Source organism: Heloderma suspectum, chromosome 13 (assembly GCF_057233095.1).
Source record: "Heloderma suspectum isolate Gila_16-S chromosome 13, 16-S_ref, whole genome shotgun sequence".
In the NCBI taxonomy this organism is placed as follows: domain Eukaryota; kingdom Metazoa; phylum Chordata; class Lepidosauria; order Squamata; family Helodermatidae; genus Heloderma; species Heloderma suspectum.
The window spans coordinates 30,379,192-30,406,101 of record NC_139470.1 but is presented as its reverse complement, the minus strand read 5'-3'; the positions used below and the strand labels follow the sequence as shown (position 1 = coordinate 30,406,101).

The window sequence follows — 26,910 nt, the reverse complement described above, 5'->3', positions numbered from 1 at the left end:
ATGCCTGCCTGAACAACCATGTTTTAATGCATGGCGGAAGCTCATTAAAGAAGGGGCATGGCGGAGTTCCCTAGGGAGGGATTTCCACAGAGTGGGGGCCACCACAGAGAAGGCCCTCTCCCTTGTCCTCACCAGTCTAGCTGTCCTGCCTGATGGGACAGAGGGAAGGCCATCTGAGGCTTCTTTTTTCTTTGCCAAAAAGCAGACACAGGGGCCCAAACATGGACTGGTGCTGAGGCATGGGGGAAAGAGGGGGTTCATCCTTTCCGCCACTCTGCTCCGAGCTATTAGCCCCAGAGTGGAAAACATACAGGCACAGTCCAGGTGCCCATAGGTTTTGCCCTGTGCGACTAACAGCAACTCTTGGGGTGGGGTGTGTGTGTGGGGAGAGCTGTTCAGCCCCGATTTCCCCCTCCTTCCCCCCTTCCATGACTGCTGTAAGGAGACAGCTTATTCTTCTTTTTGTTGGGATGTTATCAGTGGTTAAAGGGAGGAGAAAATAACATACAACAACATGAATTACTTATGATAACGTATGCTGACAGTCAGCTAGACAGATGTATTTCTGTCTCTTTCAGTGTACTTGACCTGATCCTTGTTCTCTTTAGTTTTTGTTGCTTTTCATAAAAAAAATCAAAACAAAACAAAAAGAAATACATCGGGAGACCTTCCAGTCACGGATTCCCACGTAACGTGCAATTTTGCCCTTGCATAGCTTTTTTGGAACGTTGAAAATTCTTCACATTATTTCGGTAATCCTTGCAATGACATTGAAAGGTATGCCAGTGTTATTATCCCACAACTGCAGATTGAGGTTGTGGAGGCTGAGAGAGAGAGGGAGGGAGAGAAGGCATGGCTTACCTACGGCCACCTACTGAGGCGAGATTTGAACTGGCATCTTTCCAGCTATGCTGGGCAGCAACCCTACATCAGCTCTGAGTTTAAAGGTTCAATAGGCCCTCAGCTCAGGGGGACCCCCAAATGACATTTATCTCTCAAGGAACACTGAAATACAGCATCACACACACACACACACACACACACACAGCCTGCATGTAAGTGGAAAACGTATGCAGCAAGTTTAAAGTTTATTTTTGTTCATATTTTATATTTTTATTTTGTACTGTAGTTTTAAACTTCTATATTGTATCTTATCATGCTGTATTTCATAGTTTAAATTGTTGTGAACCGTCTGGAGAGCTTCGGCTATTGGGCTGGATAGAAATGCAATCAATCAATCAATCAATCATGTGCTCGGGGGGGGGGGGGGCTGCCTTCGGTGCAAAGCAAGGGCCACCTTTTCCAGAAAGCGACTTAGGGCCAAACTACAAATATCACATATAGCTGCATAAGTCTTTAAAAAAATCTGCATACAGTGCAATCTGGATTAGGACCATGGCATTTAACCCTTTCCGCCTGTGTCATGGCCTTGGCAAGACTGCCCCTCCCAAGAGCTCCTGCTTAGCACCGGGGAAAGGTTTCACTGGCACTAATGGGAGCGTCCCACGCATGCCAAATCGGAGCCGGGGGAGGGGACTTCGGGGGGTGCAGTGTGGGAGGAAAGTTTAAACTCCCTGCCCCCCCGCCCACCATGATCCAATCCTGATTGCTCCCCTGGCTGCGCTTTGCAGGTAGGAAAAGGATCCATGCAACGATACGTGAGATGTTAGTGTCATGAATAGTTTGGTCCTAATCCAGGGGTGGGCAACTTATGGCCCTCCAGATGTTGTTGGACTGCAGTGCCCATCAGCCAGCATAGCCATTGGTGAAGGATGATGGGAAGTGCAGTCCAACAACTTCTGGAAGGGCTCATGGCGCCCACCTCTGCCCTAAGTCATTACACAATGATTCTGGAAAGAAGAAGAGACGGGCGTGTTATTGTGCAAACCAGCAAAACACGAGATGTGGCCATGCCCTCTGGCTCAGATAGCCTTGGGCCGTTATTCACGCTCGGGGTTCCCGTTTGGATTCTTGCAATGTGTGATATGCGGGGCTGCCTTTGAAAACAGTCTGGAAACTTCTGTAAGTTCAAAATCGGGTGGCTAGACTGTGAACTGGGACTAGTCAATATGATCCTATTGTGCCAGTACATCTCCATCCGCATTGGCTGCCAGTCCGTTTCAGGGACCAATTCAAAGTGCTGTTTTTAAGCTTTACAGCCCTAAACAGCTTAGAGCCACGACATGATCTGATGGAGCATCTCCCCCTATATTTACCTACCCAGACAGTAAGGTCCAGGTGCCCCTGCCAAATGAGGAGAGGTGGGTGGCTACTAAGGAGAGGGCCTTTTCGGTGGCAGCACCATGGTTGTGGAGTGCCCTCCCCAGAGAGGCTTGCCTGGCCACTGCCAGGTGAAGACCTTTTTATTCTCCCCGGCTTTTAAATAACTATTCTAGTACTTTTAGAACACTGCATGTTTTGCTGCTAGTTTTACTTTGGTCTTACGTGCCGGAGTGTTTTTACTCTTTGCCGTTCATTTTACCTTGGTTGTATTATGTGCTGTTTTTATTCATTGCTTGCATTTTATGTTTTTAGTGTATTGTACACTGCCCAGAGACTTGGAGGTTTAAAAGTATAGTGAGTAGTTAATGAAGCAAGTCAATAAATAAGTGTCTTTAAAAAGGAATTAGCCAAATTAATGGGGGAGGAGGGGTGGCGGAGGTCTCTCCATGGGTATGAGTCATGACAACTAAAATGAACTCTTGTGTACAGTATGGTTCGGGGTCCTAGGAGATGCCTGGAGACCCAGCCACAGGGAACCGTTGGTGGCTGTGAGTTTCCCCAACGGGGCATCTGGCTAGTAGGCACTGTCGGAAACAGGATCGTGGACTCTGGTCTGATCCTGCAATCTTATTTTCTTCCATGTGTCAGTCTGGAGGGGCAGGGGAAAGAGACAGCGTTATGAATGAGGACCCTGAATTTTCTCCTACGGCCCTGAGTGACTGTGCGAAGTACACACCGCACAACGCGCCCTCCTCTTCGGCACCCCCCGAGGAGGGAGCTGCCCGCCTCGGCCTTTAAGGCAACAGCGGCCAAGGGGAGAGCTCTCGCCACCCCTGTTTACATAAAACCTCCACGCAGCGGCAAGTGCCAGGAAACGGCCCATACACAGACCCATTCAGTCGGTGCCTTCGCTTCACAGAAGGAGCCTCTATTCTACGAGGGGAAAAACCCACTACCCAGCATGCTTCTGTAAACACAGCACTTGTTATTGTTTCATTGGGAAAACGGTTCCCGTTGCTCTCAGCTGCACTTTTCAGGGTCAGGGACGGACCCCCGTGCTTCGCCAGCCGGAGGGAGAGGAGGGAGTTGGAGAAGCTGAGCGCTAAAAATGCTGGCCACATCACAAATGCGTAACGAGAGAATGGCCTGGAATCAAGACTCCATTAGTGCTGCATAAAATTCTTCATGAAGTTTGGGATTTGGAGCACAGGCTGCAGGGCAGGTCTGCAAACCCCCATTATACTCTTTTGCCTATTTTTCTTCGCGGTTTTTGATTCCCCGATGTGCTGTTTTGTTGCCATTTTTTAAAACAACAACCCTGAAAGGACTTCTTCACTGGTAATCCCAGCCAATCAGGGATCACTCATTGATCATGATGACATCATGGTGCCATGCAGCCAATCAGTTTTTGCTCTATGACGTCACTGAGGGCAAAAAAGCATTTGCCTTCACTCAAAAGGGGGTGGGGAGGAAAAGACCTAGAGCCCTGTTAACCTTTCTGTTAGGAAGGATCCGGTCGCACCATGAAATCTGCATCGTCGTGACTAGAATTCTGAATCTTTGGCACATACATATCACCCATCCGTCTACAACAGCAACTTGATGTCATACAATTGGTGGGCAGCGATACAGACAAAGACTAGTGATGCTTCTCCTTTGGAAAGTCTTTCTGGGGGCTTCCCGCTCCCCCTCTGCTTTTTATCACTCAGGCCAGGTTAAGGCCACAAGAAAAGCCTCTCTAGTCCAGCATTCTGTTCCCACCATGGCCAACCAGATGCCCCAATGAGAAGCTCACAAGGATAGGAGTGCAACAGCACCCTCCTGCACATTTCCCCCAGCAAGCGGAATCCCTCTGATACTGGAAGCAGAGGTGTCACCAGGGTCAGACCACTGGGCAGAGGTTTGGGCCCTGCAGTCCAGGGGCCCCACAAAGGCAGCCCCCCCCAGTGCTTCATCCCCCCCCGGTGCTCCACTCGCTCTCCTCCCACCAGTGCTCTGCTCACTCGCTCTCTTTGGGCTGGCTTTCCTGGCAGACAGCGGCACCTTCTCTCTCTCTCTCTCTCCCTTTCACTTTTAGAAGAAGAGGTCAGGCGTACTGCAGAGGAAGATGCAGTTGCACGCAGCACCTTCGTTTCGCCAGATGATCTCCAGGCTGCCTGACATGGGCCCAGAGGCATGCTGGGACTGGGGAAATCAAGATGCAGGATGCAACTACAGCTTTGCGCTGCAGCACACCCACGCTCTTCTAGAAGTTAAAAGAGAGAAAGAGAGAGAGAAAGCGATGTTGCCTCGTAAAGGTGGGAGGGGAAAAGAAAGAGCAAAGAAAGAGCAAAAAGAGAGAAAGAGTGTGAAGGGGAGAGAAACTGGGAGATGGAAGTGCCCAGGCGTGGAGGGGGCCAGAGGGCATCTTTCTCAGTGCCCCCTCAACCCTGGCCATGCCAGTGACTGGAGATAATACCTAGCCATCGTGACTAGTAGCCACTGATAGCCTTGTCCTCCATGAATTTGTCTAATCCCCCATTAAAGCCACCCAAGCAGTCATTCACAGGATGGGCCCAGGACAGGGCTTGTGGGGAGGCATCTTCCTTACCTACAACTTTTGGCAGTTTCTGACGGCGAAGAGGAATCCGTGGCAGCTTCATACTGATGCGGCTGAACCTGCCGCAGAGACATCTTGGGGACTTCTTGTGGGCTGAGCTTGCGCTGCAAAAGAGGCCAGGCGCCCCGTTAAGACTTCGGGCGAGAGCAGGAGCATGGACGGGGAGCCTGTGGCCGGGGGCTGCGCGGTGGAGGTCATGCCACTCCTCTTTTCTGCCCCCTCCCCTCTTTCCCCCTGCCTTTGGCCTGGTCAGCAGAATGAGGTGGTAGAGTCTGGAAGTGGTGGGATGCACTGTTAGCACCTGCAGCTGAAGTGGGAGGGAACAGAGCTTTGAATGCCCCCCGTGTGAGATGTCCCGCAGGTAGGACTGGTGGAGGGATGCCGGAGAAATCCGCAACGGAATCAAATGGATTTGGATTTCCATGAATCCGACCCATGGATTCCGCAGCAGACTGCCTTTTCCCGAGTCTCATGAAGTCCATGGACTTGCAGACCTTTTTTTTTTTACTTTCCGGAATTTTACGCAAATTTTGGTGTAGAAATATGCATTAAAAAAACAAACACTGGTTGAAAATGCACATTTCCCCATAGGCTAGAGCATGAAAATGCATGGGTATGGCAGGCTGGTGTGGATCTATGCATTTTCGCAAGTGCAAATTTGTGCAAATTTGTGTAAATTTAGGCAGTTGGAAAAAATCCGATTCCACCCATGAGCAGACGATGGAATGAAAGGCACCTGCCTTTCCGCAGAAGGCAGGCGGAACGGATTTCACAAAATCCGTACATCTCTACTCTGGAGTGGTAGTCCTGTTTTGTTTTTATATGGGGAAACGTTAAAAAATGGCATCTCCCAACAGCTGCTTGGCTCTGAAGTGGGGCAGCCCATGTCGCCCTCTCACGCTGCTGCAGGTGAGTCCGAGCACCCCCTTGTCGGCATTTCAGGCCTCCCGTCTCTTGTGCCCACTTCTCTACCTGCTCTGCTCTCTGCCCCCCATGCCCCTTGGCTCTCTCTTTGCTCCTTTGGGACCCTTGTCCTCTGAAACACAAAACGACATCCTCTTGTCCCTAGACTGGTGCCCCAGCACCGGAACGCTGGCACTCTAGACCCCCGGCACTCGGCCTTCTTCCATTGGTGTGCTGAGACATCTGCTAAAAACCTGCCTCTTCCCTCTGGCAGTCCACGACTGATCTCCCCACCATCCCTCCTGCCCCTTCCATACTCGTAGACGGTAAGGGGGCTTGTGCTCATAACTCGGTCTGCGCACGGTATGTCGAAGTGAGAGGGGCCCCCATCAGCAGCTTCCCATGGGCATTAGCATCCCATGGTGCAGGGATTTGGGGGTCCAGACAATTTGCCTTAAATATGGCTGCCCATGCCCCATTGCAGGGGTCCCCAAGACGGAGTCTGTGAACACCTCCAATGGAGCCCACAAAGCTCTCCACCCCTTGCGTCCTTCAAAACGTTTTTTGAATAAAAGCCTTGGGAAATGTTAGGCAAGTCTTCTTTCTCTCCCTTTCTAGCCTCTAGCCTTGCTCTTTCTCTCCCCCCTACCTTGCTTCCCCCCTCCTGCCCAGCCTGCGGCCTCAGCATTTCTCTCCCCCTCCCGCACGAGCTCTTCAGCTCGCTTTTGACTAGCCAGGCCCCCATGGCAGCCATTATGGGGCTAGCCACACCCTCCGTGGGAACCACCCACAGCAGCTTCTCAAATTCCCAAATGTGCCTAGGGGTCCAAAAAGGTGGTGGATCCCTGCCCTGCAGTCTCTGGCCTTCCCAGCTGAGGAAGAGGGTACTCAGCATTCGGTCAGGAAGATGTCTAGCTTACCTGACAGCTGTGGCCAACCCAGAGTGCCTGGCAGCTGTCAGAACGGAGAATCCTATTGCCTCCACCCCCAGGCCTGGCACTTTGCTGCAGCCTGGTCACCCCAGCAGCCTTGTCCCTCTTGGGGGAAGACCAGGTTCCTCAGTGGCCCCCTCCCCAATCTTCAAGGGCATCCACCGAGGATTCGGCATCAGCACTTACTCCCGAGCGCAGTCCTTCTTGCGGCAAACGCAGCAGCAGCTCAGAAGCGACAGCAGCAGGATGAGCAGCAAAGCCAAGAGGGCCACCGCTCCGACGACTCCTATCCGCTGGTTGGCCTCTGAAAGGGCATCAAGAGAGCCACCCAGCCATGAGCATGCAGACAGAGTACTGCCACAGCTTTCTCCAGCACTCCCACATCCAAGCGGGGGGGGGGGGGGGGCTGGCAACTAGCAGCCCAGGAACTGAATAAGCCCCTGGACACTGAGGCAGGGCGGACCCGGGAATGTCACCTAGGTCCACATTTCCACTTACCCATGTGGCAGGTTCCAGTCAAGGGGTTGCATGAATCCTCGTGGCAGTTGCACGATTCTGCACAGTTGACACCATAATGGCCCACGGGGCACGTCAGGTTACAGCTGAGGAAAGAAGAGACGGGTAAGTGGCAAAAGGGGAGGGGGGCGATGCTCCAATGCTGGCCCTCCTCCCAAAACGGGAGCAGTGCTAATAAGCATAGGAGGTGTGGAATTATCCTACGGAAAGACACAATGCTGCGTTTAGCCGATGCCTTAAGGCATGAAGACAAATCTTCATCGTCATCTGACCTCTTCAGAAACGGCTTGACTCTATCTAAAAAGACCTTGAAGTGGTTCACAGCACGAATACAACATACCCACAGTTAAAACATTTAACAACAGAATACAAAATGTCTCAGTTAAAAACCATCGAAACAAACGAACAGCCCTATTCTCAAAGCACTTAAAATCACAGAACTAACAGGCAACGAACTGGGCCGCACAATCAGGCAGGCAAGGCCTGGGCGAAAAGACAGGCCTCCCACTGGCGCCTAAATCATGCCACAGGGGGCGCTCCCCGCATACCGAGGGGAAGGGCATCCCCCCAAGCGGAGGCCACCACGGAGAAGGCTCGTTTCCAGTTGTTGCCAGATGGCAATCTGCAGGTTGCGGTCCAACCGGCAAGGCCTCCTCCTGCCTTAGTGATCAAATGGATCTGTATTGGAGAAGGTCATCTGCCAGATAACAGTACAGGAAGGAGGAAACAGAGCAAGAAGGGCAGGGAGAGAGCCACCAAGGACCAGAGGGAGCAGATGAGGATCTCATGCACGGCCACAAAGGGTCCTTTTGGATGAGCAGTTCCTAGCACTACCAATTACGGATGCTGCCGAAATCTGAAAGTAGGAAGTTTGTTGGTAGGATCTGTTATGTTCATCATTCCCATATGTGTACCGAGCCTGAACAGCTATTTACAGCGCAATCCTATCGGGATTCCTGTCAGCCTCCGAACTTGGAGGAGGCTTGGAGGCTGACTGATTCCTGTCAGCCTCCGAACTCCGAACTATGCAGAGCAGGGGCAGCATGGAGATGATCCTTGCCTCCGCGCTCCTCTCGTCCTCCATTTTTGCTGGATGGGTGATTCTGCCCATCTACCTGGGGCTCTGCGGAGCGGGAGGGAAGGAGGCTGGGGCGTCCGGAGGATTCTTCATCAGCTGGCCGCCCCGCTTGGCACCCCTCCCCTCCCCTCCTCGCATGCATTTGTGAGTGTGCGGAGGCAGCCAGCGCAGTTCTCTCTGTGCCACCTGCGAGAGGGAGGGGAGCTTGGGCTCCTGAGTCCGCAGTCGGAGCACTGTCTCTGGCCTTGGACCCAGGAATCCGACTCTGTCTAGGGGCCACAGGATTGCTCTCCCCATGGACTTTCGTATTTTCGTCATTCAGACAAAGACTGACTACGAGTTCTGTCGTGCGCCTGCACGGCTCGCACGACTAATCATCTGCCGCCACCGCCTCTTCGAACGACCCTGTCAGATCCAGCCCTGTGGCAGTGACTCCATCTCCTTCAAAGGAGGTTCTCAGCCGGCTGGCATGGCAGAGAAGTTTCTTCCTCCGTGCCATGAGCTGTGACAAACGTGCAGTGAGCTGTGAGCGCTGCAGAGCAGACTGCTTGTGTGCTTGGGGAGAGACGGAGACTGTCCAAAGGGTGGCTTTGGACTACATCCATGCAACCTCACCTGTCTTTGCACCACAGACAACTACTGCCATAGAAGAGGTGCAGAACACCTTCGCCAACAGGTCCTACGCCTCCCGCACCATCTCCACACCCAGTAGTGGGAAGACTCAAGTTGAGTCTGGGGCAAACACTAGCTAGGAAGCAAACTGGGCATCCAAAGGATCCAAGAGCAACAGAACACAACAAACGTGGCTTCCCTGAGCAGGGAAGGCATCCCTTCTCCATCGCTGATGGGACACATTTCAGTGAGTTCATTCACCTCTCCCAGGCACCTCCCGCTGAGGGAGGAGCTGAGAGCAAGCACAGCCGTTACAGGAACACCTCAGAGTAACCGAAAGGCCTGCACAGGTGGAACTGTGCATCTGTCATCACCCAGGGTTCCGATTCCCTCTCCCCAGGAGGAGGGGAAGCCTCTAATATAGACCTCTCAGACCCAGAAATGATGTGGCCACGGGAGCATGGATTGGTGCTCCTCTCACCTCAGGGCTCCCAGCCCCACAAGAGCCCCTAGGACCAGCCCACCTGCACCCGGGAGAGGTTGTGTCGCCATCCTTGGATGCTGAGGACTCCGGTTCTGAAACCATCACCACACCCAAATTACGCCCATACTGTGGCAAAGGCTTCTAAAGCAGGCATGCTTTCAGGGAGGAGGTCCCATGCAGCATGTGGGCGAAGCTGGCAGCCTCTGGGAAACCCAAGTCCTCTTAAGGCTCAGGCTGAGTTTGCCAGCTGTTGGAGCAACAAAACAGACAAGCCTCTTTGGTATTTAGCACCACTTGGAGCTCTCTGTGGCGCTGCCCCGTTATTGATTGGGAAATAAATCTGACTTGCCTAAAACCCTGGTAAGGACCTGATCCATAGTGGAACTCTGTAACCCAGGCCTTACCAGCGCCCAGTGATGCTAATTCTTTGCCATGACAGAGGCAGAATAGAATGTCAACAGGACCTGCAGCCTAGAAGTGTACAGCATCTTACAATGGATACCTGGGCCAGCTGTTTGGTCCAGGACTACATGTCTGTAGGTGCGCATTGCTTTATGATAAAAGGTGGGGCCAGTCTAGTATGGCATCAGGCAGTTCTGGACATGTCTGGATTTGTCTGTGTACCAAATGTATACCCTTGTCCTTTTTTGCAGCCTCCTCTGCCCCCAAATCACTGCTGTGGCGGTGAGAAAAAACACACTCCCCCCTCTTACAAAATGGTGCGCGGGGAGCTTGTACCTTGTTTGCATGCAAAATTGTGCTCCTGGAAACCCCAGGGGGTCATGATTTTGCATTGAACAAGGCCCATGGTCCCAGCACATCTTGCAAATTTGAGTGGAAAGTGAGGCGTTCTTCTCATTGCCAAATTGGTGCGGAAAGTTGGCAGCCATTCGGCGGGAGCGATTTTGGAGGTGACGTGAGAGTGTGGCCAACAGGAGGTTCGAGGGGGTAGAAATTGGTCCTCCAACTTTGTCCTCCCCTGACTTAGCAGTTTTTTAATGGTTCTGCATAATACAACAAGACCTAGAAATTGCAAGTCTGCTCCATTATTAGACTTGGGGAAATGAGTGAAAGTGATTCCTCAAAGAACACCACAAGACAAGAAGCTACATCAGTAGGCAAGGAACTAGATGTATGACCCAAACATGGTGTTTCGGAGTTTAATAAAGCTCTTTAGTAACCCCGTGCTATCCTGGAAGCGCAAATGTCATGTGGGACCATTGCTATACTTCCTTGTGGTGGGATAGCTTGTAGGGAAGTACGAATCCCCTACCTGCCAGTCTGGGGGGAGGGGTCCGCAGGTGGGGGGAGGCGATCCGTTCCTTCCCCCGGAATCCTCGCCGGCCGGCTCCATGGCGATTCTGAAGAGCCGCCGGCTGGCTCCAAAGCACCAGCAATATGAGCGCCATGCCGTATCGTTGGCTGAAGAGGACTGACTGCGGATGCAAATGGCGTCTGGGATGCCATTTGCGGCCGTAAAGGCCTTAGTTTAAGGTAAATGCAGCTGTCCAGCGATACGGCATGGCGGCCGTAACGCTGGCAATCCGGAGCCAGAGGATCCAGCCGAAGAGGATTCTGCGTGGAGGCGGGGGTAAGTGTTCCGTTCTGCCATGGACTGGCGGAATTCTCCGCCATCTCTAATAGCTCGCATGCCCTCCAACAAGTTTCTATTCTGAGAGGCTGTTCAGCACAGCTGGAAGGATTGCAACGGACAGCAGAGATCGTCTTGCACCACAGAATGTACTTATGTTGCTGTTTGTCTGCATGAACCAAAAGAGGATACCAAAACACGTTCTCGGTGCAGTCCTTGGAACTGCGGGACTCTCCAAGAAAGACGAAGCATCCAGTATCAGCACACTTAGAAGACGAAGATGGAAGGCCAAAGAACCACAGCTTCCTCAAAGAGCTGTTTTTGAAGAAGATGCTTGCCAAAAGTGAGCTTAAGCTGCTTACGGTGCAATCCTATACAAGTCTACTCAGTGAGTCCCACTGAGTTTGCTGAGACCGACTCCCGCGTGGGTTACATGTAGAAGATGACATCGTCTAGACCCCCTGCAAAATTCTCTGAGTATGAACATGCTGGGAAGCCTGGCGAAGTCGACCATCTTCACCTCGATGCCAGGTGAGCATCTCTGGACATGACATTCCATACGTGGGGTGCCGTACTATACCTCCTCCATATTCCAAGGGAGTTGTAGTCCAACACATCTGGAGCGCAACAGTTGGGGGAGGCTGCACTACTTCATTTTAGCAATCCAAAGAGCTGTGCATGATATGCAGACAGCCGCTCGTCTGTTTCCACAGAGTTTGACTCTCTTCCGGTAAAATTGTTTGGGGCACCTTCAGTTTCGCGGTCTCTACTTCCATTTCACACTGAGACATAGATGTATTTCAAGGACATCTTTGTATTCTCTCACATACTTGCTAGGGATAATCACCTAAAAAACATTAATTACAACTTTGCCAAGTTGGCCTAATAGGGTATTTGCAACTGGCATCCATTGGTTGGAACTACTGAACTTGTGAAATGGAAAATTCGCTGTGAAAAATAAAGCACCGGAAAGTTATCCATTTTGGAAAATGTTCTGCCCCCTATCACTGCTCCTGGTATGCCAGAACTGACCTATAACCAAAGCTTCAATCAATTCAATGCACTGAGCAAGTGATCAGAGCTAGAGCCATCTTTGGTGGGGGGGGGGGGGCAATATTTCCACTGATAAGTTCAGCAAGAATCGAAGGCGTATTCAGGGTGCGGGCCTGCTGGGCGAGGTTCAGCTCGACGCAGTCAGTGGCAGCTGCTGCTCTCTTGCCATCGGATTCTCCCAGGGATCGTCATGCCTTTTGAACATCCAAAGCTTCTCCTTGGCACAGGCCCCTGCCTCCCCGGTGCCACGTGCTGGCTGGCAGAGAGAACACATCTCCCCAGCCGCTCACAGCAGCTGCAAGCAGCCGTGCTCTAAGGGCAATCAGGCTGGGTGGAGGCATTTGTGGTCGCTGCATCTTAAAAGCCTTTCATATCCTGTGGTTTTCCCGAATTTTGCACTGGGTGCAGAATCCTGCAAATCACCACTTTCACAGGACAGACTCTGCAAGCAGTGAGCCCTTAAGGCTGCAGGGAGAGGTGGAGTCCATGACAGTAACAGGCAGCAGATTCAGGGCATGCAAGGCTTCCCACCTTAGGCAGAGTGGTACGCTCGCGGGCAGGGGCTGTCTTGTTTCATGGATTATTTGTAAGCCGCTCTGGGAACCTGCTTGGCTGAGGAGTGGCATAAAAATACTTCAAATAAATAAACGAACAAACAAAGAAACCACTTCCGGAATTTGCTACTAGAAGATGTGGCAACGGCCGCTAGTTCAGACAGACAGCTTTAAAGCAGGTGAAACCTCAGAACTGTGGGCCACATCTGGCTGTCCAGGAGTCCCAATCGTGCCCTTCGGGGTTCTCCAGAAGGCCCTGCCCTGTTGCCCCCGACCACCAAGTGTTTGGTGGCTTCCTGGCTTCCGCAGTTTCCCCCGCGTTTCAAAAGGTTGGAATTCCTCTCCTAAGGATTAGCGGCTGGCAGGAAGCGCTTTAAGCTAACACATACCGTTATCTTTGGCTCCACCCCTTGTCAGGAATTAATCTGAGCCCGTGGAGATGCCTGGCACCTCAGATTCGGAATCAGAGTGGGAACAGCAAGAGCAGGGAGGCACCCTCCCTAGTGAGCCCAGATAGGGCAAGGCTTTCTTCCCAAGACCGTGACACACAGGTGGCCCAGCCTGAACACCCCCCCACTTTCCTCCACCATGAGAACCCAGGTTTCAGAGGGCAAAGGGAGTGACTTGAGGGATACTAGGGTCCGTCGCAGAGCGAAGCAGGAAAAGTCAGGGGCAGGGCTCAGACGTTCCGCCAGGTTGGCCACTCGTCGAAGCCTACGTAGGAGGGAGCCACCCTAAGGGAGGGGCATCCCTGCGAAGCTAGTCTGGCCGTGAAGCTCATGCCCGGACTGCTGGCAACTTCCCTAACTTCCTCTCCGTATCCTCTATTGGTATTCCCGGATGTGTGGATTAGCTGTTTCATTGCGGTCTAAGAGCTTCCTAGAATCTGCATTTGTAAAGAAGCTATTGGTTAACTAATAGTGTTGGCCTGAAGCTTTGTTTCCTGGAGTGCATTGATTGTGAAGGGGGAGGACAAAGGAACGTGACACCCCTTTTGCCTTCAGCCCCGCCCACCAATGGAATGCAGCCCCCGAGAGCTTCTCTGAAATTGAGTTTGGCCCTTGGGCTGAAAGAGGTTCGGCACCCCTGCTTTAAAGGGAGATTAGACACAGTCAGGACGGGGAGGCGTGCCGTGGGGTTGAGAGGCTGTCTGCCATCCAATTTCCATTGCTGTGGGGGGAGGAAGCAGTGGCAGGAGTGCGCGGGGGCCCTGCTGCCTTCATCCCTGCATGCAGCTTTTCTGGAGGCATCTGGTTGCTCATTGTGGGAAACAGACAGCTGGATCGAATGGGCCTTGTCATCACGTCAGGCCTCTCCCTGCATTCTGAATAGCACGTTGGCCATATTTGGGGCCATGTTCCAAAGCCAAAAGGGCCCCGCACGATTCCCAAAGCTAGAGGCAAGGTTTCAGAATCTCCCCACTACTTGTGATGGGCAGAAGTAGAAATGGTCTGAGGAGATCCACCAAGTGACATCTTGGGTTTCCTTCTGCAGATCCACCCACTTTTTTTGGCAAGCTTTCCCCGTCGCTGACCAATTGGAGTTTTTAATCCCTTCTGTCTGGTTCCGGTTCCAATTTATTTGTTGTTTGCTGTTTTGTATTTCACCTCAGCTCAGCGCAGTGTCATGTTTATTTACAGCACTGATGGGGATCTCTTTTTTACACATTGTCACCAACAGACCCTAGCTTGGTGTAGATCTTCACATCCAGGACTCAGAGCTGGCCTGGCCCCTCCACTCCCCGGTTCTACACCAGTTCAGCTTTTTCTCCCAGGCAAAGAGCGGCAACTCTGGCCTTGACCCAAACACAAGGGTCCTGCTTGAGAACCGCACCAATGGAGAGCGCTGGAGTTAAATATTTCGAAGTGTCTCCGAGGTGCAGGGAACCATCTCTGTGTTCCCTCCACCCACCCCTAATAGCCTGGGCAACTAGTTCTGTCGGAGGCTTCCCAGCTGAGCTTTAAGCTCCGCGGGCCTCCTCCCCCTTTTCCCCAATTGGCAAGACATCCGGGCTTTGTAGATAATTCACAACAGAGCGCCTCAGCCAGTACGTTCTTGGCAAGGCGTCGCTCACCATCTGCACTCCTTGCAGCCAAAGGACCTCTTTGCCAGAAGGAAACCGGAGTTACTCTGGTCTCCTTTCTTTGTTGACTGCCTGGGCTGAACCACTATTAAAAGAGCATTCATTGCCCCAGGAGGCACCAGTGTGGACTGCAGGGGACAAATAAAGTGCCAGCTACTTTGCAAGAAAAGTGGATACCACAGAGTTAGTGACAAACTGTTGCATCCCCAACTCTTCTCTGGCAACTGGGCAATCCTCTATGGTGCTGGTCAGAAGTTTCTTTCGCAAGAGGGGGCTGAACTGTGGTGGGCCAAAGGCGCTCTCTCTCTCTCTCTTACACACACACACACACTGCCAGAAACGCCCATTGCCAGAGTCACCAGTCCAAGCACAAACTTCTCTTGCCTTTGGGTTGGAAATGGGGGGAGGAGACAATGTCAGCAAGGGGACAGATTTGGCCCTGAGGCCTGTTGTGGCTGATGCTTTCTCCTCAGTAGTGGCAGAAAACAGGTGTGAGGAACCACTGTTTGGTGTCAGCAATTCTTCCCCAAATTTTACATACACATCAGGGGTCCCCCCTGCCCCGCCCCGCCCCGCCCGCCCAGATCTCAGGGTCTGGAACTCTGCATCAAAATCTCAGATACTGGGGCTGGACTAATCATGCAAATGTGCAACACTTACAAGGGGTCTTTTTTGGAGTTTTATGCAGGCTTTTGGGGAGGGATATCTGGACTAAAGGAGCAGCATGCATGGAAAAGGGGAATCAGGAGGAGAAAAAGGGCAGAGAAATGCCAGTGGTGAGTTGGTGGTGGTGGTGGGGAGCAGTTTGATTGATAATGGCTTTAGTTAACTTTTTTGATGGGCGGTTTTGATCTTTTACAGCGTGGATAATTCATGAAGGGAGTAAGTCACACGCCACTTGTCCATGCGAATCCAAACCCCCACTATTCTAACTGTTTTACAAAAATTGCCCATAGATGTACTGATTCCCCCTTTGCAATCCGTACAGCAGGCCTTCCCCAACCTGGTGCCCCGCAGGTGTGTTGGGCTACAACTCCCAGCATTCCCAGCCTGCTGCTGCTTCTCTAAGTAAGTCTGTGTATGTGAAGTTGAAACGCTTGCAATTATTCCACTGCCAAGCTATCCTTTGCCACAGATCAAGCTGCCTACAGATAAGCTGGAATCTCCTCCCTTAGAGGTCTTCTAGAACAGGGGTTCCCAACCTTCTTGGTTGGTGGGCACATCTGGAATTCTGAGAATGTCGTGGGTGCTCTCACAAAATGGCCGCCACAGGTGTGTTGTCCATTCATAGACTGGCTACTGTGGTGTGCACAGCCAGTCACAAAATACTCTGGTGGGATCTGAGCTCCAAAGCACAAAAACTACTATTTTGAACCAAAAAAAAGTTGGTGCAGGAGGGCAGAACTTTGCTTTGCAGCATGTCTGCCTCCCATTTTTTTTTTTAAGTTAAAAAAATCTTAAGAAATAAAAGTCAGGAGGGGCTGACAGGCACCTCAGGGAGCCTGGAGGGTGCCAAGACAGGTGTCTGTGGACACATTGAGGCCGACAGGCACCACGTTGGAGACCTCCACATCTAGAGGGTTAAGAACAGCTGTAAATTGATAAGATCTACTCTCGTGGCTCTGCTCTGGGCAAGGCCTTGCATCTGTTTCCCCCTCCTCCTGAGTAGACTGTCATGTGACTAGCCAGGCATTTTGCCAGTGGCCCTGAAGCTCCTGGCTGGCACAGTGTTTCTGCAGTCTGTGAATTATGAGGGGCAGTCCGAGAGCTGGCCAGGAACCCAGGCGACTGGCATGGTGTCCTCCAGTCCTGTGGCTGTCATGTTGGGCTGCAAAAACTCCTCAGGGCCACTGGAGGGGGGACTCTACTGGGGGTTCCTGCTCCCCCTGCTTAGCCTCCAGGAAGACCCCAAGTTCCAGATCCAGGCAGGGTTGAACCCAAACATTTTCCTTCTTGATCTCAGTTGGACTTGATGGTCTTATAGGCCCCTTCCAACCCTATGATTCTATGATCCCCTTCTCTTAAATTTAAACAGCAGCAGCAATGCTGTTGAGATGAGCCCCCAAATTTAGTTTCGGGTGCAATCTAGTTTTGGCTAGAAATAGGGGAGAAATTAATTCAGTTCACTTTTGAATATGACCTCACCTAATTCACATTTTACGAATCAATACACGTATCAAAACACAGTTATGTTTCGACAGTCACACTTTTCTGAATTTTGCAATGAAGTTCTCCAGTCAAGAAATTCATACAAAAATATGTATACTAGGTAAAAGTGTGCGCAAAAAAAGTGTATATTAGGGCAGAAAAGTACAAAAATGCATCATATTGGGGGCAATTACTTGTAAAAATACATGCACATTTTTGTGTGGACTTGAATAAAAATGTACATTGATGTGGAAACACTACAAAATTCATGGCTAAGGATGAACTTTATGTTGGAAAAATTATCAGATGAGTGAAACTCAAACTGGCATATCCATGCATCCCTGCTTTTGGTCCACATCCTCCCAGCTGAAATTCCCATTTTCGGGTTCCGATGCCACACTGCAATTAGGATTGTAACCATTGGCACCAGTTAACGTATTATTATATTTTCACCTGGCAGTAAAAAATAATAAATTAAAAAGGTATTTTAATTTTTTTTTACAAAATTTATAAACCACTCTATATCTTTAAAAGTGGTGAACTGCAAAGAAAAAAGAATCAAAATACAAATGGATAAAAATATTTAAAATCAGGTTATACTAATAAAACAGAGGCTGGTCATCCAGGAAAAGTTTGTTTGAATAAAAATATCTTTAGCAGATGCTGAAAACAAAGCAATGCTGGTGCCTGCATGTCATTAACTGGCAGGGAATTCCACAGAGAGGGAGCCAGGACACTAGAAGCTCTACTCTGAGTGGACTCTGTCCATGCGGAACCACCCGGAAGGCCTCATCTGATATGGAGAAGGTGCTCTCCCCCAAATATTCTCGTCCCTGGATACTTAGGGTTTTATACACCAATAACAAACTGATAATTTGCTGCCTTTCCATTTCTAATTTGCTGCTTAAAACCTGGAACCTGAGTTGGCTGGTCCTGCAGAGAAGCCTAAAGGAGCGTGGATGGGGTCAAGGGAACAGTGGCGTTTGCCTTACACCTTCCAACATGCCACCAGCATATGTCTCCTCGGTACAAAATCTATTAAATGCAACACTTGGATGGCAGGAGACCATCAAGCCATCTCTGGACGTTCTGATCTGTTCTTTAGCTTTTTGGATGGCAAAAAGAAAAACAAACACCTGCTCAAAGCAAACAGGGAGCTCCCTACTCTTGCTTCTTCCTGTGAACCCTATTCAGAAGCCCTCTCATTCTGCTAGGGAGGGAAAAAAAAGGACTGCAGATATTCTTCTGCTTTTGCAACAGTCATACCAAGAAGTCCCTTTGAACAAAGTCTGTCTTGAGAGCCAGCAAACAAAATGAGTAACTCCTGACCAAGCCTTATTTTTAGCATGCTTCAGGGGTTTCCTTCCATCTGCTTACAAAGCCCTGGAGCAGTTCAGATTTCTTGTTTTACCAGGGCCACTGTAGACGAGATGTGCCAAGACGTTTAGGTTCCAAAGGAGGAAAATCCAGATCCCTCCCTGAGTTAATTAATGTTGTCCTGCACAAGCGTCATGGAGCTGTACAACAGCACGGAGCAAGAGAAAGAAAGAAAGAAAGAAAGAAAGAAAGAGAGAGAGAGAGAAAGACAGACAGACAGACAGACATTTAAAAAATGCAAAACAGCTCAGGGGATTGATGGATTGGGGATGTCACAGGCGCCAGTCAATGGACACCTTCCACAGTTGCATTTTCCCCAGTCTGCTGGACATTTGCAGAACTGTGTTGTTTTTTGAGCTTTCTGGGGAAGAGCCAAAGGTACATTTGTTTAGGGAAGAGTGAAACTACACTTTTGCCATTCCTGCAACACTACGTCCATCTTCGTCTGCACTCTGTACCCTTTCCCTTTCCCAAACCATTCCAAGAGCCCACTCACACAACCGCTTCGCCACAAGTAACTTTCAGCCCATAGACTTGTGGTGACAATTTGGGCGTGTGAACCGGACCTCTCTCACATTCTGTGAATGGCAGAGAAGAGAATGCACGCGGAGCCAGGTTGTCACAGAGATGCACCTGCCTGTTCGGCTATACAGCGGGCTGGGGATCTGTTTTTAATATCAAATGGAGTATGTGGAGGAGGGGAGCTAACCCTGATCTCACCCTCCTCTGCTTTACCTTGCGGTGCCCAGATGCTTTCAGCTGTTTTCCCCAGCCTAGCTCCAGTGGAAAAAAGCTCCCCCCCCCGCCCCGTGTACTCCATTCAATATCAAAAGTCGCTCTCCCTCCAGGCCTGCTTTATAGCTCAACATCCTTGGAGAACGTCCATTGGCTCAACATCCTTGGAGAACGTCTCCCTAATGCAGCAGAAGTATTCCCATGCATCTGCTCAAGAGAATATTCCCTCTTCCACCTTATTCCTAGGTGTTGGACACGAGCACCAGCTCATACTGTCAAATGCTTCCTCACTCCGGTTTAACTCCTGATTAGAGACTTGAGCACAGACCCTGGCAGAAGACTCAGTGGCCGTTCAGAGCAGCGAAGGGTTTCATTGGTGTCGTTACTCAAAAGCCATGGCTCTGAGATTGACTTTTGCCTTCATTGTGCGGAGCGACTTATTCCTTCGAATAGCCTCCCCCAACATGGAGCCCTCTAGACATGTTGGATTACAACTCCCACCCCATGCTATCTGAGGATGATGGGAGTTAATACTCCAACATGCCTGGAGGGCCCCTGGTTGAGGTTGGTCTTAGAAGGTAACTTAAGATCAGTTGGAGATACGCAGGGGGTTGCTTCTGGAAGGAAGCAAACCAGGGTTACTACAAGCGAGCATGCAGGAGAACAGGACGCTGGCATCACATAGCAGAAGGAAGAGCTCTCATCTGGAGATATATGGATTCCTTTGCGCACGTATAATAAAGGAAAAAAGTCTCCATACACACTCCCAGAGAGATCTGCTTGCTCTGCTGAAAATATACCAAGCATTTGCTGAAACCAGGGTTACTACAAGCGAGCATGCAGGAGAACAGGACGCTGGCATCACATGGCAGAAGGAAGAGCTCTCATCTGGAGACATATGGATTCCTTTGCGCACGTATAATAAAGGAAAAAGTCTCCATACACACTCCCAGAGAGATCTGCTTGCTCTGCTGAAAATATACCAAGCATTTGCTGAAAAATGGGAAAATAAAACCCTTGTCCCATTACAGATTGGGGTTGAATAAGGAAATGATGACTAATGGTCCTGAGGCGGTGGCATCACTCTGCTGCTGAAACGAAGGAGGAAGGCAGGCAGAATGTCCGGATGCGGCATCAGAGCAGTTTTCCCCAGACCAGATATGGTTGACGTGGCCCAAATTGAGCTTAGAAACAGGATACCCAGCCAGACTGTGAGTGGGAGGGAGCCTTCTTCCAGGGTTGCGAGACTTGCAACAGTAATACAGAAGACTGTTTTCTCCCTTAATTTATTTTTAAATTACTGGGAGATGGTAAATGTAGTGCTAAAGAGACAGAACATGCTAGCTTCCCCAAAATGTTCTTTCAAAAATTCTGATCATCAAGACATGATGTATGTGGCAGTTACTGGGTAGCCTTGCATTAAAAAAACACCTTAAAAAACGGGTTACAAAACTCCTCCAGGGATTGGGGGAAGGGGAAGTCCATTCAGGGCCTGCACCTGGGCCTGGCACAGTTGAGCACCTGCCTGAGGGCTCAGCATGACGTTCCCCCAAGCCACCTTCCTCGGGCCCATAGGGAGCAAGCAAGCGGATAATGGCGGTGGTGAGGAGGAGATGTGGCATTGTCAAACTGCCTCTGTTGGTGCTAAAAGCTTTCTGCCTACGCAGCCCTGGTCCTGTAAGCGGTCTGGATGAGAGACCAACGGGGAGGCATACGTAAGCTTCTCTGAGTTCTTCAGAGGAAGGGCAGGGCCCACATGGAATAAGCACACAAAATTCGCGCCGCCCTAATGTTTTACACAGCAGACACAGATTGTCCCTCAAAAGAAAGCCCCTTTGGTGTGTTGGCAATGAGGTACATGCATGTTTTATAGCTGTATAGGAGCCTGCCCCAAGCTGAGGCCCTCCAGGTATCCTGGACTACAACTCCCAGTATTCCTGACCATCGGCCCTGCTGTCTAGGACTAATGGGAATTGAAGTCCAAAACGTCTAGAGAGCACCAAGTTGGGGGAAGGCTGCTGCAGAGTGGTACACAGTGATATATCAACATTGGCAGACTTTTGTACTTGGCCTTGAATTTAATTATCTCTAGAATCTCAGCTTTCATTTTAAAAGGAAAACAAGTTTCTAGTCCCCATTCAACTCTGAAAATGTGTGGGTGAGGCCTGAAGAAACCCCAGAAGCCAAAAGAGCAGGACTTCCAGTAGGCAGAGGAAGCAGCTTTGTGGCTCTTTCCCTATGCCTGGGCACAGCAGAGAAATTAGAGGAAGTCAATGTTGCTGAGTTTATTCCAGTCACTGAGTCGCCCTTTGCGAGTTCCAAAAGTGAGTTCATGTTTGTGCAAAACTGGGGCTACTTGCACACCCTGAACAAGGCTGACAGGACTACTGAGCCCGAGCGCAAGGCACTCACGAGATCCCATGGAAGCCCGCCCTGCAGAGGCACCGTCCCGTCTCAAAGTGGCACTCGCCGTTGAAGCAGTCGCTGCAGACAAAGGCGCAGTTTTCGCCGTAGGTCCCGTTGCGACACTTGGTCTCGCACCTAGAAAAGGGCCGAGAAGGGCCATTCAGAGGGCAGCAAGAAAAGGCGTGCGTGCGCAGGCTGGCACTTCCCTTGTGACCAGTGGCTGAGCTGTGCATTTTGAAGTGGAGGCGCTCAGCATGACAGTCTCCGCAGCCACGCCCCCAAGGAGGGCCCCCAAATGCAGGCAGCTGCATTCATCTCTCTCCGTATTATACGTGTCTTTTGTGAAGCCAGTGGGTCTTGATTACCCATTCAAGACCCAGCCACCCCAAAAGCCCTCACTTACAACAGGAATAGCTCCCAACGATATATTGCTGCTGGGAAAACCCATTTCCCCCCTGCCTGCCAGCAGCTACTGTGAGGACTGCAGCTAAGCTCAGAGGGAACAGGGAAGCCTGGGGGGTGGCAGATGATGTCAGGGTCCCTGCTGACCCAAGGTCCCAGTGCTTGGAGCCTCTGAGCCCTGGCTCTGCTTCAACACTGCTTACAGTCACAGAGTTGGACGGGGCCATCAAGTCCAACATTCTGCTCAGTGCAGAGGTCCAGTCGGTGGAGGCTCCGATGTCACTGGGGCGGAGAATCTCCTCTAGGTTTCAGTCAGAACTCTAACGGAACTTCACACCTCAGATTGCTCCTTTCGTGTTCTGACTGAAACCCGGAGCGGATTCACTGCCCCACTGACTTCGGCACCACCGGTCTCCACTGGATCCAGTTCAAAGCATCCCTGACAGATGGCTCTCTAGTCTCTCCTCCATCGATGGAGAGCCCAGCACCTCCCCAAGGAATTGGTGCCACGGTCTGGCTGCTACATTTTTCCTGATGCTCAACCAAAATCTGCCTTCGGGTAACTGAAGCCCGTTATTTCGTGTCCTGCACTCTTGGCTGACAGAGAGCAGGCTGCAGGTCTCTTCTGTGGGGCAACCCTTTAGGCACTTGGAAAATGCTCTCATATCCCCCACCCCCAGCCTTCTCTTCCAAGGCTAAACATACCCAGTCCCGTCCATCTTCCCTCGTAGGACTTAGTTCCTACTCCCCTGATCATCTGTGTTGCCCATCTCTGAACTCATTCCACCGTGATCATTGCTTTTCATATCATAATCTTCAGCAATTTACTTTTGGATGCAGGCTGTTGAAGAGGAAGTACAGCCTGCTGGGCGCCTTTGGACCCAGCCAAACAGGACCCAAATGGCAGAAGCTTGGGGCCCTAACCAGGAACCTTCTAGGACAGGGGTGGGCAATATGCAGCCCGCAGGACACATGCAGCCCCCTGCAGCCCCCCAGTGCAGTCCTCACAAAAAAATAATAAACAATGTTGCAAACAAAACAGTGTCCAGAACTGCTATGGAGGGCCAAAAGGATCAACATTAGCTGGTTCGCAAGCTAATTTTGACCCTTTGGGGACTCCACAGTAGCTCCAAACTCCATTTAATTTTAATTTCATTGTTAATTCCCCCCACCATTTTTGGCACTCGTGGTGGTGGTCTGGGGAGCGAAAAGGGCCCCTAGACCTCCTGAAGTTGCCAACCCCTGTTCTAGGCTGAGGCCTAGGGACTGTCAGGCAATGTGAATCCTCTGGGTTTTCCAGGCATGGTGCAAATGTGTTTATTACATTTTTATCCCATCCTCCCTCTAAGGAGCCCAGGATGGTATCCATGGTTCCCTCCGCCACCCATTTATTTATTTATTTATTTATTTAATTTAAGAAGAGCTTCAAGGCCAAGTCAGGATCTGAACGCGGGCCTCTTTGAGCCTTCGTCTCTAACTTTCAGCCACACTGCCTCTCCACTGAAGGCTCGAGCCTGCCAGTCACTGGAGCAGCAGCTTTTGCCTGCTGCCTGGCCAGCTACAGCTGCTGACTTCAGAGGCCTTGAGCCCTCGAGGTCTGGGACTCTCTGGGGCTCTCCCCGGCCTGGTCTACAGGCCGTGAGCGGCCCGTGTCCTCCGGCTTGCTGGGCTCACCTGTCTCCGATCCAGCCAGGGTTGCAGTGCGAACACTTGCCGTTGATGGGGTTGCAGGTGTGGCCGTCCTTGCAGGGGGGACAGATCTGGTCACAGCCCTCTCCGTAAAAGCCCGCAGAGCAGATCTGGTCGCACTTGGTGCCGTTCCAGCCCGCCTCGCATGCCAGGCAGCGGCCGTCCACAATCGTGCATGGCTGCAGCTCCTTGCACTGCCCACAGCTGGAAAAGCCACCGGGAGGCACAGACAGGGGTCACTGGCAATGCCAAGGCAGCCACCTGAAGCAACTGGGCCTTCTGCCTCCGCGGATGGCGAGCCTGTAGCAAGAACCCTGGCACCCACCGGGCCGGCCTGAGCCCCAGGGGCCCGGAAGCAGCCCCCTAGGCCTGAGAGGAGCAGGGGGCGGTGCGTCCGCTGCAGCAACCGATGCAACGGCTTTCCCCCTCCCCGGTGACGCATCGGGGCCTGCGCCTGCCCAGCAGCAAAGGACAGCAGCGCCGGGACTAGGCCGGTATATGCGAGGCCCGCAGGTCAGGGAGCCCAACCCACTTTTCTGCCTCAAGGGAGGACGAGCTCCCAAACATGTTCCAAATATTCTGCCAGAGTCCTGTTGATCGACTCCCCTAACATAAAGGTCAGGCTTAAAAAAGGATGACAACCGTTAACACTTCATTCCGCCCATTTCTCTGTGCTTTTAAGCACAAAATGCCACATTTAAACAGCTTTTGAAAAAAGTAATTCTAATACCACGAGAGCTAGAAACTTTTGTTTTTGTGTTTTAAAAAGGGAAAGAATCCCTAGGATTCCAACAGGAGTTCACAAGGAACTTCAGGCTCTATACAGACAGTAGCTTTCCAGAGAGCCGAAAAAAACCACGTATGACAGAACGACGTTTGCCTGCGGTCAGCTCATCTCTCTCGTGGAGACAGATTTTGCCAGTTTTTGAAGCACTACATTACTCCAGAACTTTCCACCCAGGAAGCTGCCCTATGCAACATTAGGCCACTGGCACACGGAGCCCAGAGCTGGCAAACCTGGCTGTCAGCAACTCTCCAAGGCCCGTGGAAAACTCTTCCCGTAGCCCTGCTGCCCGAGATCCTTTTAAATGGGAGATCCTGGTGACGGAACCTGGGGCTCGATGTAAAATTTGTTCTCTGCCACTGACCACCAGCCCCCCCCTAAAATATTCCCAGTTGTCCTTCTAGTGGGGCGGCGAGTGCTCATCACTAGAACAGATTAGCCCAAACCCAGCAGATCCGAGATTTGGCACGGGCAACGTGAAAACGGATGCCTGCAACGCACCACAGCCCTCACGCAGCCGACCTGCTTCTCCTGTGTTTCCAGCTTTTCAGGTGCTGCCGAAGGGCAAAAAGAAAACACACAGCGGCCCCCCCCAACCTGGCACCCCCCAGATGTGTTGGACTGGAGCTCCCATCATCACCAGCCAATGGCCAGGCTGGCTGGGAATGATGGGAGTTGTAGTCTGGCACATCTGGAAGGTGCCAGGATGGGGGGAGACTGACATATAGCAACGTTCACTCAAAACAGAGCACTGCTCAAATTGCCCGGGGGGGGGGGGGAGGGAGGCCGGGCCCCCTGGACTCTCATCTTAGAGGCCTCCAGGGGACATGATTTGGCCCCAGCCTCAATTCAAGCCCTGGCATCTGCCCAGGTTGCCCCACCACATCTCTCTGTGGCTCTGTGCCAAGCTAAGGGGGGCAGTGCAGCCCCAACTCTACACGGCTTGCTTTCTTCAGGCTCTCTATCCAGATCCACCCATCTTCCATGCTTGCATTACAGGGGGCCGGCTGGCCCCCTTACCTGTTCTGATAGTCCCCTTCAATAGACTGTAGATGGCTATCTGTAGATGGCTATAGGGGCATGTAGATGACTGTAGATGGCTATAGGGGCTTGTTTCTGCTGGGAGAAGTGGGGGAGGGGGGCTTCTGGATTTCCACTTCTCCCACCATCTGAGCAATGAAACAGAGCGGGGCTGTGGAACCCCAGGGTGAGGGGCCAAACTTGGTCCTCTGGGGGTCCCAATCCAGGCCTCCAGAAGGCCACATCCCCCCCGCTGCCCACCCATCATTTAGAGGTTTCCTGGCTCTTGTGCAGTCATTCCCCATTCTAAAATGCTGATGTGCCTCTCCTAAGACTGAGCCAGTGGCAAAAGTTAAGAGCTTTTTGCTAAAAGATGCTGGCGTTCTTGGCATTTTGGGCACAGGCCCTTTTGCCTTCAGCCTCACAGAGCCCTGAAAGCGCCTCCAAAATGGGATTTGTCCCTTGGGCAGAAAGAGGTTCTGAAATGCAACCATCAGAAAAGCCCCTGTTTCTATAGACACGGGAGCTTTCAGACCGTGTGATTTGGTTCGGACCGCTTCAGGGTGGTCTCCTTACCGCCTCCTGCAGCCCTGTCCGTAGAAGCCGGCCGGGCAAGGCTCCCGGCAGAACTTGCCCCGGTAGCCTGGCTCGCAGGCGCACGTGCCGTCGACCTGGTTGCACTTCCCCATGTGGCACTGGCAGTAGCGGTCGCAGCGGGGACCGAAGGTGCGCCCGCGGCACTGGCAGCGCCCGGTGAATTGCTCGCAGGGGGAGTTGTTGCAGGCGCACTGGTTGTTGCAGCTCCGGCCCCACCAGCCCGGCTGGCAGAGGCAGTTGCCAGTCTGCTGGTCGCACTGCGAGTTGAGGCTGCAGTAGCAGGCGCTGGAGCACTGGGGGCCCCACCAGTTGGGCTCGCACGAGCACTTGCCCGTCTTCTGGTCGCACTTGCCGTGCTTGCACAAGCAGGCGTTCTCGCACTTGGGGCCCCAGCGGTTGGCATTGCAGGTGCACTGCCCTGTCACGTCCTCGCACTGCCCGTTGGGGTGGCATCGGCACATCTCCTTGCAGTCGGGGCCCCAGAACTGGCGGGGACACTCTGCGGGGCGACAGCGAGGGCGCGTTAGCAGCACGGCTCCCATCTGGTGCTTGCCCAGCTCTGCGGAGGCCGCTGCCAAAGCCTCCAAACAGTCATCCGTTGAATTCATTTGTTCTATTTCTATACCGCCCCAAAGCTGGAGCTCTCTGGGCGGTTTGCAAAGATTCAGAACCATTAAAAACGCATGACACAAAGTGCAAAGCCAGTTACATAAAAACATATAAACAGACAGCACACACACAGACAACATGCATCTAAAAACAGCCTTTAAACCATCGACCAGAGACAATCCTGGACCTGATTAAAACTCATCAGATGCTGCCAAATGCCTCAGAGATGAAGGAGGTCTCAACCTGGCGCCGAAAAGATAACCATGTTGGCACCAGGCGGGCCTCATCGGGGAGATTGTGCCAGAATTGGGAGGCCGCCACCAAGAAGGCCCCCTCCCTTGTTGCCGAGCCTCCCTTGGAGGAGGGCCTTAGATGCTGAATGTAGTGTACAGGTCAGTACATTCCGGGAGAGGCACTCCCTCAGGTATTGTGGTCCTGAGCCATGTAAGGCTGTAAAGATCAAACCCAGCACCTTGAATTGGGCTCGGAAACATACAGGCAGCCAACGCAAACAG

General features: G+C 51.7%; 1 protein-coding gene across 2 annotated transcripts in view; it reads right to left on the bottom strand.

Annotated features, from left to right (window-relative positions):
• SCARF2 (scavenger receptor class F member 2) overlaps positions 1 to 26,910 on the bottom strand; it is a 70,136-nt gene that overhangs the window by 18,808 nt on the left and 24,418 nt on the right. For both annotated transcript variants that reach the window (XM_084819705.1, XM_084819706.1), the window contains exons 4-9: positions 25,766 to 26,285; positions 23,371 to 23,589; positions 21,301 to 21,429; positions 7,156 to 7,259; positions 6,844 to 6,961; positions 4,814 to 4,926 (exon numbers count right to left, since the gene is read on the bottom strand). In XM_084819705.1, the coding sequence (XP_084675831.1) occupies positions 4,814 to 4,926; positions 6,844 to 6,961; positions 7,156 to 7,259; positions 21,301 to 21,429; positions 23,371 to 23,589; positions 25,766 to 26,285 (1,203 nt within the window). The remainder of the gene's footprint in view (positions 1 to 4,813; positions 4,927 to 6,843; positions 6,962 to 7,155; positions 7,260 to 21,300; positions 21,430 to 23,370; positions 23,590 to 25,765; positions 26,286 to 26,910) is intronic.